Below are 16,329 nucleotides of genomic sequence, written 5' to 3'. Positions count from 1 at the left end.
GCATATACTAATGGTTAGTATTTTCTGCTTTTTCACTGCAATTTGAAATTTTTTGTACTAGATATTAATCATTTTACTGCTTGAATATTAAATAATGGCTTAAAAGCATAATTTCAAAATGCTGCCAGGTAAAGTATTATGTAAAAATCATGCTTGCATGTCTGCAAACAGGGAGGTATGTGTGAGCTTTCTGAAGAACTTCTCCAGGCTAATAGTCATAAAGCGTAGTAAACTCGGGCCAAAATGTGAAAGAAAGAAACACAACAGCGTAATTTAATTCATATTTCATAAACAAATACAACTTTTTACATTTGTACAGGGAAAGACTGGAACTAAGTTGGATTTTTACAGAAGCAAACCTCACAAGAGTTTACACGTTGAAAAAAGCAGTTTTTGGCACATGGATAATATCTGTGAATACGTGTTCAGAGTTAAAAAAAAAATCACTGTGTAGGAATTTCACATTTAGTTTCTTGGCATCAGCACCTGCTGTCTAGTGGGTCAAGGCAAAATACTGTGCCTTCAAGAGTTAATCCCATTTTGAACCCCTCCTGCAATGAAACAAGACATAGTTAATAAAAAGGAAAGTGATTTCTGGAGGATTAAGCTCTCTTTCTAAAAACATCTGTATTTGAGCTTATCTTTAGGCAGATAAACCATAAGGATACTTCAGAGTGAATTCACAGACATCCACATTATTTGGTCAGCTAATTTTTAGTAAGTCTTAGTGGTGAACTTATAAAAGGATGCATCTCGTACAACAAAAGGAATACAGCAAGTATATAAAATGAAGAAAATGTTATAGAATAAAAAGATTTATAAGCAGGAAAGATTAGGGCTATATGAGAAAAGAGTTTATTACATTTACACTTTAAAGGTTCAGGTAAGTCACGGACATTGTTACTAATATCAGGTGTCTCCTACATTCAGTAATCCCTTATATTAGAAGGAGTCCAACAAAAAGTACAGTACTCAACCACATCTCAGAGGTTTGTTCTGAATCGTTCCCTGTGCAGTTAAATTGACAGGTGCATGCTTTACAGCCTACTGCCATCTGAGTTTCACTAAAAAGGCAAATAAAATCATACTTGCTCTATTGCAAATGAAGAAACTGCATTTCAAAGGCATGTAACTCAGTGAAATAAAATACAATGGACTTTAGAAAGTGCAAAGAATTTCTTTAAAGGTTCATACCTCTTTTTACTCACATTAGTTTTATTAGTAGAAACACAAAAATGGTTATAAGCTAGATGCTACCACCCCCTCTACTGAAAAGAAATTCATTCTACTAGTACCTGTGTTTGGTTTACAAAATGCACTTAGCTTGCACCAGTTCTAAAATAACAACGGCACCTTTAATACAGGGAAAGTGCTCCTGTTTTCATTTCTCTTTTTGCTTTAAAAGAAGCTGAGTAATTGTCGCTTGACCTTCAAGAGAAAATTCACCTTTGAGTCAAGAAAATTTCAGTCTGTTAGGTGAAGGTACTGTAAAGCTATGAGCAATTAGAAACAAGGGCTCTGAATAGAAATGCCGTGAGAACACCAACTCCAGTGGCAGCTGTCACAATGTTTGGTGGTGTCTTAACATACAGTTCCCTTAGAGAATGCTGATTGTACACTACCAAATCAATATGTGCTTTCATGAAGTAAACATCTTGTAAACAAAATTGATCTTTGTGTAAAGCAATCTGTATTGAGGTTAGGCATAAACTCAAGCCTTTTCTCATAATGAACAGCAGTACCTCAAGAGCATACCTTTTGGTTTGAAAAGATAAATCCCAAGTCAAATCAGCTTAATTTCAAACAAATTTAAACCACAGGCTCGAATTTTAAAAGTGTATGAATATTTAATAACCCTACCACCTACTGCCATCAGAAAAGTAATGCTGAGAAACAGAATAAACTTCCTGGCAATAGTTACTAAATGAGCTGAGATTTTTCCAAGTAAAGTTTGAATTTTCCTAAAGGCAGATCCATTTTATGAGATGAGCCAGTAGCAGGACTGTGGTGTAAACCTTTTCCAACTGTGCCACCCAGGTTTGCCTTACCTGGGTGACATGGTGCTGCCAAAGCTCACTGGTGTAGTTAACCTCTTTCCCCCTGCCCCCCCCCCCCCCCCCTCTGTATTTTCCAAAGGGCTAACAGGAAGAGCATTCAATGCAAAAGGTTTTTCAAGCAAACAGCATCTGAAGTTCCAGGTCAAACACATCTGTTATAAACAGATATTGTTCATTTACCCAAAGGATACTATTAATTGATGTAACTGCAGTCGAAGGAGGACAGCTTACACAGGAGAATTCAGAGAATTAGCCCTACAGTCTAGCCTGTTAAATTGTAAACTCTGCAGTTCCAATGTGTCTGAAATACTAATCTTTTAAAGTATTTAAAGGCTGCTTCCAGTTTTGAGGTTGTAAAAGGGATAGTTTGTGCTTCAACCTGAGGATGCTTGATAAGGCTGCAATAGTAGAACAGCTACAGCAACTGGTTTAACAAGGGCAACCAGCTTTATTCTTAGCAATCCAGAGAGCCCTTTCACCAAACACACATCCCGTTCATGTCCTGCATGCTCTTATCTTTCTTCTCTACATTTAAGCACCGTTTGTTGGTGTCTTACGTAGCTGCACTTCCAGTGCCCTTCTTCTGGCTAGCTAAGAGCAAACCAGATTACGCATTTTGAAAGCACACATATCTCACTGCTCTTATGTTGGTCATGTGGGGTTTTTTAAATTTTTGTTTTATTCCATACAAACTGATATTTTGTCACTTATCACTTAGCTTGTGTTTGCTATGACTTTACTTTGAACTATTTCTACTTTCTTGAAGAACAGTGGTCTCCTCGACCTTTCCTTCTGCAGCTTCACTCCAGACCACTTTCCTGTGCATTAGTATAAACGAAAGCAAGCTGTATTGTCTCAACCATTATGCCATTAAATTAAATGCAGCCCTCAAAAAAATAATAATAATAAAAAAAAAATCACAACATCCTCGTCCAGTAGACTGTTTGGCAAAGTGATTGCAATCAAATTTCCAAAGATCAGGAAAGCACGGACTTCAGATCTCCCACAGCCAATTCCATCCCTAATCCCTCAAGTTTTGCAAAGTAACCCCAAAATTCTTAAATAACTTGGACTCTACAAAACTATACTTTGGCAAATATATGACATAATTAAAAAAAATTCCAATCAGCTGTAGTCACGCCATGGGAAGACAAGGTTTTAAGAAAAGATTCTCCTTTATGTCCAGACACAGCTGAACTGTGATTAAGGCAGATAATAGAGTAAGTATCCTATGCCGTACTTCTCACAGCAATGCAGAACACTGTGAGCTTTATGTCCGCCCTCAGGAATACAGTTTATAGATACACCTGAACTGCATACATCACTCAAGTCTTATGGTTCCTACTTGAAGCTGCTGTATGATTATTACAGTGTCTGTCATATAGCATATGCCTACTTTCAACTCTCCACTCCAAAACTCAGCATTTGCAGCTGTAATAATAATGAAGTCAGTTGGAATGACCAACCAGATTATAAATTATGATTTCTTTTTATCTTTCTTCTAATAAACTCAATTAATGTGTAGGCAGAATATTTTTTCTTTAAAAATGACATATATAGTCAGCACTTGGAACACATTACATACTATATATATAAAAAAATGCATCATTAACTTTAATACACAGCATTTTAAGTATTTTGCCTTGTGAAATTCAGACGTATCAGCTTCTAATAATGTGTTCTCAGCATAACACACTGCCTGTTCATTAAAAAACATGTGTGCTATAGCTTCCTGTACTTCAAAGGTTCAGGTAACAGTAACTTATCATGTGGTCAGAAAACCTCTCAAATCTGCCGATTTTCAGGGAATGCAGAAAAAGGCCATCCCCTGGTACTGGACAGGAGTGGGAATGGGAAGGGCTATGAAGTCTGTCACTTGACAGTGTCAAGTAACTTTTTTACTTTCAATGTGATTTAATACAAGGACCGAACATCTTAGTTACCCAGAAAAATAATGGTATTGTACTAAAGGATATGATTGGTCTCTTCAAGAGAGGAGTAAAGCTTGTTTTCACTAGAAAAAGCAACCCAAAAACAACCTCTCTTCCAAAACTCCCACTATTTTTGTGTCTATGATAATAAGACGTGAGCTATTCTGATTAAAAACATCAAACAGTAAAATACAAAGAACTTCCATTTCATAAGAATATAAATTTGCCAAAGTCAACCTTATGGCTGAGGTTAACTCACTTATCACTTCACAGTGACTTCACTCAATGAGCTTAAGTCAGCACAAACCCAACAAACCAATGATAAATTTACACATCTCCGAGAAGGTAATTTGGAGGGCTGAGCATAACCTATTTCAGATGAAAAGATGTCAAGCCTACTGACTGCTTCAGGGCAGGCAGGGAGAATGGCCTGCAGCTCCTGGAAGCTTTACGATATTAACTACCTCGAGATTTTAATAAAATATAGCAGCTGTTGATCGTATGATTCATGATCCAGGGAAACTTCCCCTCGCTGCAAGATTTCTGGGAAAACAGACCGATTCATTTTATTAACGTCCGGATACCGTCAAAATGGAAAGATGAAAATATGTTTCAGCATAAGGGTGGGGAGAAACAGGAGGTTGGATAGTCATCAGAGAGAGGCCTGAGCTGTAAAAGTCACATCTCAGCACATGTTTGAGTTTTGAGCTCTCCAAGAAGACCAACAGAGATTGGACTGAGAAATGGAATAGAAAGAGCTTAAGTGTGAAATTTGGATCCTCACTAAAGTTTAAACATAAAACTCTTCCCCCAGAGGTCAGGGAACTTTATCTGATCTCGTTAAGTTCAGAATATCGGATGCAAAAGAAAAGCACCCACTACTTAAGAGTTTACTTTCCAACGCCTCTTCTGCTGTGCTTTCCTCTCCCACTTTGCTTACACATCACCTACCGACACAGGCGTATGCCGAGACAGCTTTTCTGCTGACTGGGGCACGTTTGCTGCAGCATCTGACACGGCTCTACATGAGAAAGAGGGTAAGAGAGTCTGGACTGAGCTGCTCCAACCAGGCTGTCACTGCCTGGCACCGAAGTAGCTTGCTTGCCACTCTGAGTGTAGGATAAACCGCAATGTATACCCTCTCCGAACTGTGAACTCTTAGGTGTGTTGGTCAGCAACAACAACGAGTGTATTTCATGGAACACAAACTTACTGAAACTCAGGCTGTACTATTGTAACGTGAAGGTAACAGATCCCTTCACTTTGTATTCCAGAGAAGGAAAGAAGCCTACATTTTTCTTTCCCATTTCTTAACGTTAGATTTCCCACAGCACATTATGTGTTCTGTGGTTTTACCTTCTGTAGGTCTGTTTACCAACTGTTGACTTCTAGCACCGTATCTTTTCCTCATTGCAAGTTTTTGAATAATTATTTCCAAATAGAAACACATTCACAAATGTGATTGTACAAATGCAAAAATCTACGTATCAAAGGTTTTGCTTAAACCATTTCACTAATGACAATCTGATGATGAAAACTGGAGATTTCGCTAGTACACATGGAAAACAAACAGCAATGAAAATGAAGGCTTAGTATTAGCAGCTGGTAAGACAGACTAAGGAAAACTAAGATCAGCTGTCCCTACTTTAAAAATTGTAGGCCTTTAAAAATTAAAATGATCCTAAGATTTATTTTTATATATACAACTCTTAAAAGCTTTTATACTTATATATATGTACACACATATGCATTAAAAAAACCCACCAGACATGAACACATGCACACTTCAATTGCAAATGCTTTAAATACCATTATTAAAATATGATATACCAACCATCGCTGACGCTAGGCACCCAGGAAAGCACAAGAAGATAAAAGAGAGATTAGGAAAAACATGTTTCAATCTGTATTTTGCACCAACCACTTAGTAAAATAACGGCACATAGCTTTTGCTTTGGCCAAAATCAGAATTACTTTTTTTTCATAACCTGCCAGCTTTACACTTGTTATCAATTGGATTATACATGAATAAGTTTTGTGCCTACATAAAGACCGACAAATTAATTTTCCGTGAAAGTGTCAGGGTATGCTAAGATTGGTATGCTAGACTCTCCAATTGTGGGACTAGATTATAAAGCAGATTAAAAAAGTAAGAAAAAATAAAATGTATATGTGTGTGTGTGGAACATCTGAGCAATGCAATATTCTTTGCAATAGGACATAGTAATGACCTCAGGTTTGGAGGTTTTGTTGTTGGTTCATTGTCTGCTTTTTTAGGTTACGAGAGTACAAACAATGATATCAGTTTTTCATTTTATAACTTCAAAAATATTTGATAATGATTTCTACTGTTCCATTCACTTATGTTTTGTGAGCTGATAACACTTTGCAGCCTTATACGCTAACAATGTAAAATCTTGCCAAAATATTACCTGTAATAAGAATTCTTAGTGTGTGACATTTAGCTACAGTCACAGGATTCTTCCTAGTATCCACAGATACTACAGTATACTTTTTCCTAAAATGGGCTATACACAATGGAAAAATTGGTATGTATCAATGTGAGGTGCTAAAAGATTTGGGTTTTTTTTCTGCTAAAGGGCTTGGTAATAACACTTTAGTATTCACAAAACACAAGCATTTTTACCAGAATTGCAAAGAAGCCAGTTTTGGCTTTTTAGCTGCTATCTGAAATTATATGGGCCAGAGTACAGGTGAGCAAGAATCTCAATTTCTTACTTCATGGTGAGTGGAGTTTGCCAGTGGCATCATCCTAAACTGACATGGACAAAGAGATTTCACAATGAACAGGAATTCAAAAATTTTACTTAGGTAAATTAAACACTATTTAAATCTTATTTGACATTTTGAAATGTTTCTGCTGCCCTCCAGGCACAAAAGAGGAACTGAAGGAGCCCGAGAGCTAGCTCTCTTGGACTTTGTGGGCTCTTGAAACACATGAGGGCTGGAAGCCTTGGGAACACCTTCTGCTGAGGAGCCAAGATCCTAGAAATTCAAGTTCCCAGTATTTTCAGCCTTCCGTTTTGCTGGCAGACTGCCAAAAAAAACCAGACAAGCAAGCTGGCAAGGAACCAGCAGTTTGGAAAGTCTGACTGAAGAGAGTGATTTATTCCAAAACTTCAAGGCTTTCTCCTAGAATTGCTTCAAAAGTGGGTCAATAACTGACCAGATACTGTTGAGTGTTTCAGAATCAACAAACATTTTCTGATAAAAACCCATCACTTCAGAATTCTTGAATCAATTCTCAATAGTTCGTTGTCCCAGAGTGCCATAGTCAAATACAGCTGTTTTTAAAGGCGGCAGAAAATTGCCAAGGCGGCAGAAAATTGCCATGGCCTCTTAAGCACATACTTTGCCTATGCCAATGCTATGAAAAACCAGACTCATGCCACTGAGGGAAAGATGAGGGTGTAGTGGGATGGTGGTGATTGCTGGAACTGAGGAGTAACAAGATCAGGGTATCTGCAGGGCTCTTGCCTCAGCACTCTTTCTCAACTTGCTCAGTCTCTTCCCAGGCAGGAGCAGCAGTATCCGTTTCGATTAAACTGCTAAGAAACCCTAAATTAGTGCAGGTGTCTGTATTAATACCATGTAAAGATCTCCAGGCAAATTCAAACTCCAACTCAAAGACCATGAGACATACTTACAAAAGGAATAGTCAGAAATATTTTTTTTCTGTCTATTTGTGTGCACAGTCTGGAATACATTTTCACACGTATTTCAAGAATAGTCATATAGCCACAGAAAACTGCATAATTGATAACTCTGTAGTTACCTGCATCTCATCTAGTTTGGACTGAATGTCTGGAGGGAAATCTCCTGCTCCGCAGCTAAAAGGGTCAAAAGGTTCTGCTCCAAAAAGGTCTCTCTCTGGAACAACAGAAAAGTGAGTCACTGAAAGAAAAGGTATGGGCTACGACAACAGCACTTTGAAAAAGTCAGCTTACATTTCCTTACAAGTTGAATAATAGCACCTCCAGATATGCAACTGATTAACCAGAACTTTTAACATCCACATTTGAAAGCTAGGTCTTGATTAGTTTTCCAAACTTTAATACTCAAATATTTTTCCAAGAACACCATCAACTTCTGTTTAAGCCTCTATTTAGCTTTCATTAATGCCTGTGCCTTCTAGACAAATTTTAGGGATCCAATGAGAAGCAGCTGCAATTTGAAGAGAGCATCTCCTACTGAAGCGTGCCCTGGAATCGATGTGTATAAGGAGTTTCATAAGTGAGGAGGGAATAACTGGACATCAGTTGTCAAATTTCATGTTAACATTATGTCAGAAACGTATTCTTGCCAACAAACTAGCCTTCATGTCCCCCATCTACCACTTCTCACCATCAGGTTAAGGACGTCTTTGTAAGGACAAGCAACTACTCTTACTCATGGAAGGTGGGGCCTTCATTTGATAGGGTTCCTCAATGCACAGCTGGTAGTAACTACATCTAATTGTTGGAGTTTTAAAATCTTGGATAAGATCAAGTCAAGAAAGAAAGAAAGAAAAAAGCATAGGACTATGAAAGGTCACTTACCCTAAATTTCCACTAAATCTGGATCTATAAATAGAATGATTGCAAATTTCTGTCTTTCAATACCATACAGTTTATCATTTTTTCTTAACTGCAGTATGCTTCCTAGTGGTCCGGTTTTTTTTTTTTGCTTGTTTCTTTTTTGTCTGGACAAGAAACACCTCGAACACATTTTTTTTCCTTATTAAAACAGTGTAATGCTAGTTCTTCACATCTGACAGCCCAAATATTTTGGGTTGTGTGGGTTTTGTTTTGTTTTTTCCCCTTCTCAGAAATGGGATTTCTTTTTCTCTACATGTAATGGTGCCATCTATACAGACTTTTTCTTGGGTTGAACTAAAGCAGTACGAAAATAATTTTGCTAGCCCAACCACACTGATTGCAAAATTTACAGAACCATGTTAATACAGTCTCGTCATTGGTGGAAAGAAAATTTAAACCGTATCTTATCTCCTAACTTTCATGGTCATCCAGCAAGAAGCCTGGTAAGGATACTAGCTACTTTAAAACTATGTTAGCTTAAGAGCACGAGAGTAAAACAGGCCATTAGTATCTTTGAAACGACTAGCTAGTCTTCTGGTTAAGCACAAAATTTTGCCCTTAACATCTGAGATATGGAAGCTGACAACTGACTACTTGACACAAAATCCATATTGCAGTGTTACCAGTCATGTTATCAATGCTGAAGCATGGGCATATAGCTAAACAGATGTCTTTATTTTGGTATCCTTGGAGTCAGAATTTTAGACCTGTACTTGTCTAAGCTCTTCAACATTTATTGTGCATGTCAGTCTCCATGGGTTTTGATCTGATCAATTAGGTGCTATCAGGCTGCACAACAGGCTTTTTAAATAATTGGCAGCTACCAGCATTCACTCCCATAATAAAGTACAGAAACAAGCAGGAACTTGATTAATTGCATATTTCAAAAACTGTGGCTAAACAGCTACAAACTGTCACATGGGACCAGGAGATGGCCCAGATCAGAGAGCCTTATTCCAAAAGCTCACTTGAGCCAAAAAAACAATCTAGCCTTTCCTGGCAGAGGCAGGCCACCTGCATGCAAAAGAGACTTTAACTAGGATAATCTACCATAAAAATTCAGATCTACCTTGTTCCTTGCCTCTTTCACAGCCAAAATGGGTCTGTTCCAGTATAACCAGTGTCCTCACATGCTCCGATGCTCCTACCAAGTAACCTTCAGATGTGTAGCAGCTTTGACTTTCAATCTAACATCTACCAGGTAAAAAGTGATTATGCTTTATGCTGTTTGTAAGTCTCTTTGTTCATTACGTAGGTCCATTTTCTTTCTTTTTCTCCCCCCACCCCACAGGTTCTTTTTACCCTTAAAAGGAGATGACAGTTTTCTGTGTGGTCAGACAGCTAAAAGCAGACAGTTTCAACACTAAGCCTTAAGCAAACATTCAAGGAATGTATTAAGGAAAAACCATAAAGAGCAAAACTCTTGCATTTGCTAGTACTGAAATATGACTTATCACTATTTTTGAAAGCAAGTGTTTTGTACACTATTATGGATATTATCTCATTCATGCCTTATTATTGGGCTTTTATTAATGACAGCACTTCTGAGCTCATTTAGCAGGAGAATGGCAGAAGCTTTATCTCCTTTAATGTCACCTGCCTTCAGGTGAAGGATTACTTCATTTATATTGTTATTCAAGGTAGACCTTAAAATTAACCAATATAACTTATTCTAAGTGACAGCCTAACAAACCCTGTACAGAATAAAATTCAAAACAGAGAAGTATTTCCTAGCTGAGTTTTTATGAAAAATCATTATTTTTGGAACTATCTCTATTATAACTTGCTAACCATTTCAGCAAACCAGCTGAAAAAGTCCACAGTACAACTGCTCTTCTGCATTTAAAGTTTGTGTGTTATATAAGAGACTGCACTGCTAAGAGTCAGGGAGGGATAAAGTTCCATGAAATATTTTCAATAGCATCATCAGTATTTCTCTTTTGAACAAAACCTGAAGAACATGTGGAAACTGGATGAATACTAAAATTTAGTCACTGCAGAGCTGCACTATTGCATGGGATCTCCATAAGCTTATCTGCTACTGTTCACTCCAGTGTTCACAGGGGGGCTCCTTTTTAGCAGAGATAGGATAAATCAGTCATTTTTTATTTCAGGCTAGAGTATTTGCATGAAGATTAACTATAACAAGAATATCTTGCCTGGCACACTCCCCAAAATAATTGTAGCATAGACAGGCATTTCTTTCTCCAATACACAGCAACCAGTAAGCCTTTGAAAATGATCTTTTCAAACAGCACACAATTTCCTTTCCCTTTCCCATTCCTTTCTGGATGGAAATAAATCCACAGCTTGAGAAATCGACCAACAAATTCAAAACCATGAAATGCTGATGTTTTATACCTGCAACTCAAACCACAGAAAAACATAAACAGGTAACAAATTCTGGTTTCGGTGACCTATCTGACATTCAGGGCAAGAAACACATAATACTGGACAGTAGCAACCTGCACTCTGAAATAAACTCAAAACTAGTAATTAGTAAACCAAACTACAAATATTTAGCCTTTCTGCTGCATTTTGCATCCCAATCTTCTTTACCTTAGCTATCATCCAGGCACAGAATTATGCTGATATATGCTTTCCCCAGATGGCCTGGAGCAGCTGTGATGACAAATAAAAATTAATCACACTGAAGACAAGCACCCAAGAAAATATTTGGAATAAGCTGAGATAGCGAAGCCCAAGAAGCCTTTCCCTTAGCTGCAGGCTACTCTGTATTTGTTTCATTTGGAATTATTACAGCATAAAAAATGGTTCCACTGTTATTCCGACAACATACTTTTAAATATCTCTGGAAAGATAGCATCTTGAAGCAGATTTCTACATCTGCCAGTTGTGACCTTCGATTGTTCAAGATGCATTTGAGCAAAATAAATGTTGAACAATTCGATAGAGAATGTTCCCCTCCAGTTCTTTTCTGAGATATGACAATAATGCTGTGCCAACAAGAAACACGAAATTAATTCCTCCTTTAATTAATTAAAATTAATAAATTAATTCTGTCCTTTAAGATACCTTACAAGAACGTTTGCAATCCCTTATCCATGAGGAAGCAGCAGCATGGTCTTTAACGTTGCATTTTTGGTTGCACTAACTATGCATTGCTCAGTTGTTCAATTCAGGATTTACTATACTGGGCTGCAATGTTTCTGTTTAGCCTGCAAGCTGGTTACTGCAAACTCAGTGCTAAAAGAAATACTTCCCAGCAAGATTTTGAGCAGAAATACAATTCTGGAAAGTGCTTTTGTTTTTGAAGGAATCACTTTTGTGCAATTATTACCTAAAGAGACACCACGTTATTTGTCCAATCTGCAACTTCCTGTCCAAAAATCATGTAATTTTCTCCTTTAAAATAGGTAAACCCAATCTATTTGCTATCACTGATATACCTAGTAGTCAGCAGACATCTACTGAAAAGCCATATTGGTATACTGCTGAATAAGAACTCAAAATTTCAAGAATCTTCTCCCTTTTTTTGAAGTTTAAATGCTTTGGAGAAAACTGTCTTTCCAAGAAAAGGTCAGTGTTGCACTTTTCCGGGTTAGAATGCTGGGTTTCCTGAACTCTGCACTGCAAGCTAGTCAAAGCAAAAGATACCATTTATAACCACCCAATTTTTGCTGGGGAAACTACCCAAAGGCAATCAAAATTCTAACTCTAGGTATTTCTCTTTATGAAAAACTGAACTGTCATCCTGGTGCCAATTATCAGCTATGAAGCTCTTGGACAAATCCAAAGTGCTTGGTATTGTTACCAGTTTCCTGCAAATGGGACCTGTCTATCCTGTGCAATGTTATTCTTGGGTGCTTTGTCAAACTGGCCAGTTGATGAGTGAAATGAACTTTGGCTTTTGAAAGCATATTTTACTTGAGCAGCACAAGTGCCATCCCTAGGTAACAAGCAGATGAATCTCACTTAGACCAACGGAGCAACTGAGGTTGACACTAGCAAATGGATAGCGCATTCTTATCGTTCTCCTTGTTTACTACTGAATGTGATAAAGGTGAAAGTTATAAAAATTATAAAATCGAACAAACTCACCTTGTAATTTCATCAAAAGTGATGAAAAAAAAACCACTCAAGTGCAATGACAAAGCAAGTAGAGGCAAGAACATGAAAAGATGACCTCAGAAAATGGGAGACTCCAAACATCAGCTACTCTTAGTTGCTACCTATCTGATTCGTACTGGAGAAGAAAATGCCAGCTAGCTTGTACCGGCAGCAATAACACCATATAAAACAATATATTATTGTACATTATTATAGTAATGTAACATTACACAGCTTGAATGAGGTTCTTACAGGATGTGAACTTTCCCATCTAAGACAATAGGTCCTTGTTTGATTATAAAATATTCCTGTTTCAAATTACACTTTTGAAATATGCCAAAGTGTGTTAATAGCTGATGAAGGCAACAATTTTCAACACATAAAGTACCATGACGTAGACTGAAAGGGGAGGGATCAAAATTATAAAGACTATGATGTACTTCAGTAATCTCTCTCTGAAGCATGGCACACTGAGGAGCACAGAAAATTAACAGATAGTGACTGCCACATCTCTGAACTACATCATGTTAATTTAACGCAAATGAATGAAGTGCAGAAGAAACAACTATTTTAAACAGTACGTATCACTGAACAATCAACTTATTTATAGTATTTTCTATATTATGAAACCCACTGATTAAATAATTACAAAATCTACATAGCTGGAATTCTCAAGACCACTCAGCATTGAGTGCTGACTCCCACAAGATTTCTAGCCACAATTTCAACAGGACCGAAGTAGGACAATAGCTAAAAAAACCTAAAACACAATCATCTCATCCTGTAATTCAATTCAAGTTATTATTTTTGAAGCTGGATATGCACATTGAGATCCATTTTATGGCATTGTCTGTAGTTCCAGAGGAATAAATCTGAATAGTTTTAAATTCTGTTAATATATCCTTTGAGAAACCCATAGAAATTCACCCAAATTAATTTAAAATCTTGTCTTAAAAAGAACAGTTTTTTTAATTGAATCAATAGCATCAATACCTACTATCTCTTTAGAGGGTGACAAGTCATTCTGAGCAATGGAATGGAAAGGAGCACAGGACATGGTATTGGGGAAGACATTCACTGACTTAAGTTTTACAACGCATTTTTATAATTGTTCACAGCTCTCAATCACACCTGAAAATTCTACATTCTAGCAGCATTCCCCCAAAACAGGCAGAAACTCTTTAAATGTGGTTTTATATCTGGCGGGCAGCAACATTAATGATCCTTATCCAGACTAAAATATGTATCAGAAATAGAAGATACTACTCCCAGGCTGGTACTTCTACAACCTCTAACATTGCTTGTGTATGCTCCGCTCTCCTCTCCCCCAGGGGATTTCCAAAGCTTTTTGCTCTGTTCTCCTCTCCTCCAAGGGATCTCCAAAGCTTTTAAAAATACTTTTCAGACTCCTAAAGGATTTCCAGTGAAGCCAAGAACATTACCCTAGCTGCTTTCAAGCCTTTGGAAAATAAAATTGCTATTGTTAATCATCTTGAAGATCTCTTAGGAGTGGTTCACAGATCTGGAGAGGTTCATCAACCATAACTGAAAAACAAAGCTGCAGATGATATGAAAAGTAGTATTAAAAATAGCATTCCAAGACAGTCTACATCTTGAGCAATTTATTCAGCTCTCCCTTCTGCATTTTCATCACTGTACTTACTCTACCTGGTGTCTTCCCCAGAAATGTAGGCTTTAGATGCTACAACTGTGGCTTGACAAGGAAAGAACTAACAGAAAGTAAAAGTATTTCTTGAAGTAAGTACAAAAAAGATACTGTAAAAGAAAAGCCAAGTTAAAATCCCCAACCAAACTTCTTCAAACTGTTTATATAATAGTTTCAGCAAGTAAATTAATTTGTTTATAACGTAACTTGGCAGCAACATCAATGACTGGGAAGATGGTATAAAAATGAAATGGCATTATTGAATGTGATTTACAAAAACTGTATTTGGTTTTTCATGCAAGTATATATAAATCTTTAAAGATGCTTTATTTAAAAAAAAAACAGGTAAGCAAAAATTAGGTCAGTTGTTACAAAACTTACTGATCTCTGTAGATCTACTGGGTACTGGAGGAGGCTGTGTACCATTGCGAGTAGGTGTTGATGACTGAGGGGATATGGGAGAAAAGGGAACCATATCAAAGATGTCAGTGGAGGGTGATTTAGGTGTCACACTGCCTGCCTACAATAAGGACAATAAATATTAGGGCAATATTTCACATGAAAAAAGATCACAATACTGAATTCTTCAGCATGCAGGTAAGAGCCACATTTCAAAAGAAGTTAAAAATAACCATCAGCATGCAAAAAAACAGCTTCTGACACCAAGCAAATGGCATTTGCAGTTCAGAGTCTAAGACATGCTAAACTCCAATACATAAGCAGCATTGTAATTTTTCCATTTTCAGTCCATCTGGTACAGCCAGAAATGTCTGGCATTTAAACCTGAAAAAGCTGGCAACAAGCAGTTCTCTATTGCAGATGTATGAATACAGGTATGTTCACAAGACCCATTTAAGGTAATACTGCAAAAGCAATACGCTGTGCTCTGCAGTGCACAGAATGAGTAGCTAAAATTAAAAGATACAATCCCAATATTTCTTGTTTACTAATTCTTCCTTACATGATCACTTATTGGACAACCTAAAAAACCTGGTGTGATCAAAGCTTCAAATACATGTTTTCGTAAGTAACAACCTAAACATGCAGTACACTGAATATTAATATACAAAATAAAACTCTCATCCTTGAATGTGAAACAGAAGAGATTTCATTAGTCAGGCCCAGGAATGTGGAAAGGTTCAGAAAAATAGCGGATAAGTAAAGAAACCCCAAACCCCATTATTACTATGGTTCTACAGACATATTTGTTTTTGAATGATTCACTCCTCCTGCCATCAGTCCATTACTTCAGGACGCAAATGAGGCAGAGTCAAGTCAGAATAAACTGAACACTAAACACAGATGATGAAACCGATTAAAACTGAGATTGACAAGCTGAAGATAAAATATGTATGCAAAACTAGTTTGCATGTTAATGTTGTTACTTAGACAATACAACCCCCCCCATATTCTGGGTATTAGAAAAACTACACAGCCGGGCGCAGGGAAAGCCTGCTACTTACAAATAAGATTCAATCTGACCAAAACATTCACATGAAAATTTTTAAGCCCAAGTTAATTTAGTCATATGGATCCTTTCATTCAGAATACATGAATATGACAACCTGGCAAGCAGGTAGTCTTCAGCACTGCTGGTCCAGGAGAGTTTCATGGACCTAAATCTTATTTTGGAATGCTACTTTCTTCAGTGCCTCTGCCGCAGCAACTGAAGCTGCCCTCTGACAGCACATGCTGCGGATTTCTAAGCCAAGTCTATAGGTAGCCCTGAACTAGTTCTATTTCTCTCCAGAGGCTGCAGTGGCTGCTGAGAAGGAAAGGATATTGATCCACAGTCTACCACTGAATATACTGCTTAAAGAGAAAACTAGACTCTGAAGTCCGACATTTCCTAGTTCTTAGGAGTTCCGAATTAATATTTTAAATCTGGATTAAGAGAGACCTAGAACTGCTCAATATCTCAAAAAACCTGAGATATTTCTACCTATACTGAAGCATACCAAGGGGGGGAAAAAATCCACGTTTAACATGCAGCTTTTTAGGGGGGG

General features: G+C 37.3%; 1 protein-coding gene across 1 annotated transcript in view; it reads right to left on the bottom strand.

The window, feature by feature from the left end:
• Positions 1-479: 479 nt before the first annotated feature.
• GULP1 (GULP, engulfment adaptor PTB domain containing 1) overlaps positions 480-16,329 on the bottom strand; it is a 69,450-nt gene continuing 53,600 nt past the window's right edge. Inside the window, exons 7-9 of the mRNA XM_009695131.1 lie at positions 14,705-14,843; positions 7,785-7,879; positions 480-551 (exon numbers count right to left, since the gene is read on the bottom strand). Coding sequence (XP_009693433.1) covers positions 480-551; positions 7,785-7,879; positions 14,705-14,843 — 306 coding nt within the window. The remainder of the gene's footprint in view (positions 552-7,784; positions 7,880-14,704; positions 14,844-16,329) is intronic.

Source organism: Cariama cristata, unplaced genomic scaffold, assembly GCF_000690535.1.
Source record: "Cariama cristata isolate BGI_N322 unplaced genomic scaffold, ASM69053v1 scaffold11722, whole genome shotgun sequence".
NCBI classification, from domain to species: Eukaryota; Metazoa; Chordata; class Aves; order Cariamiformes; family Cariamidae; genus Cariama; species Cariama cristata.
The sequence above is the reverse complement of the archived record's forward strand: the minus strand, read 5'-3'. Positions and strand labels throughout refer to the sequence as shown.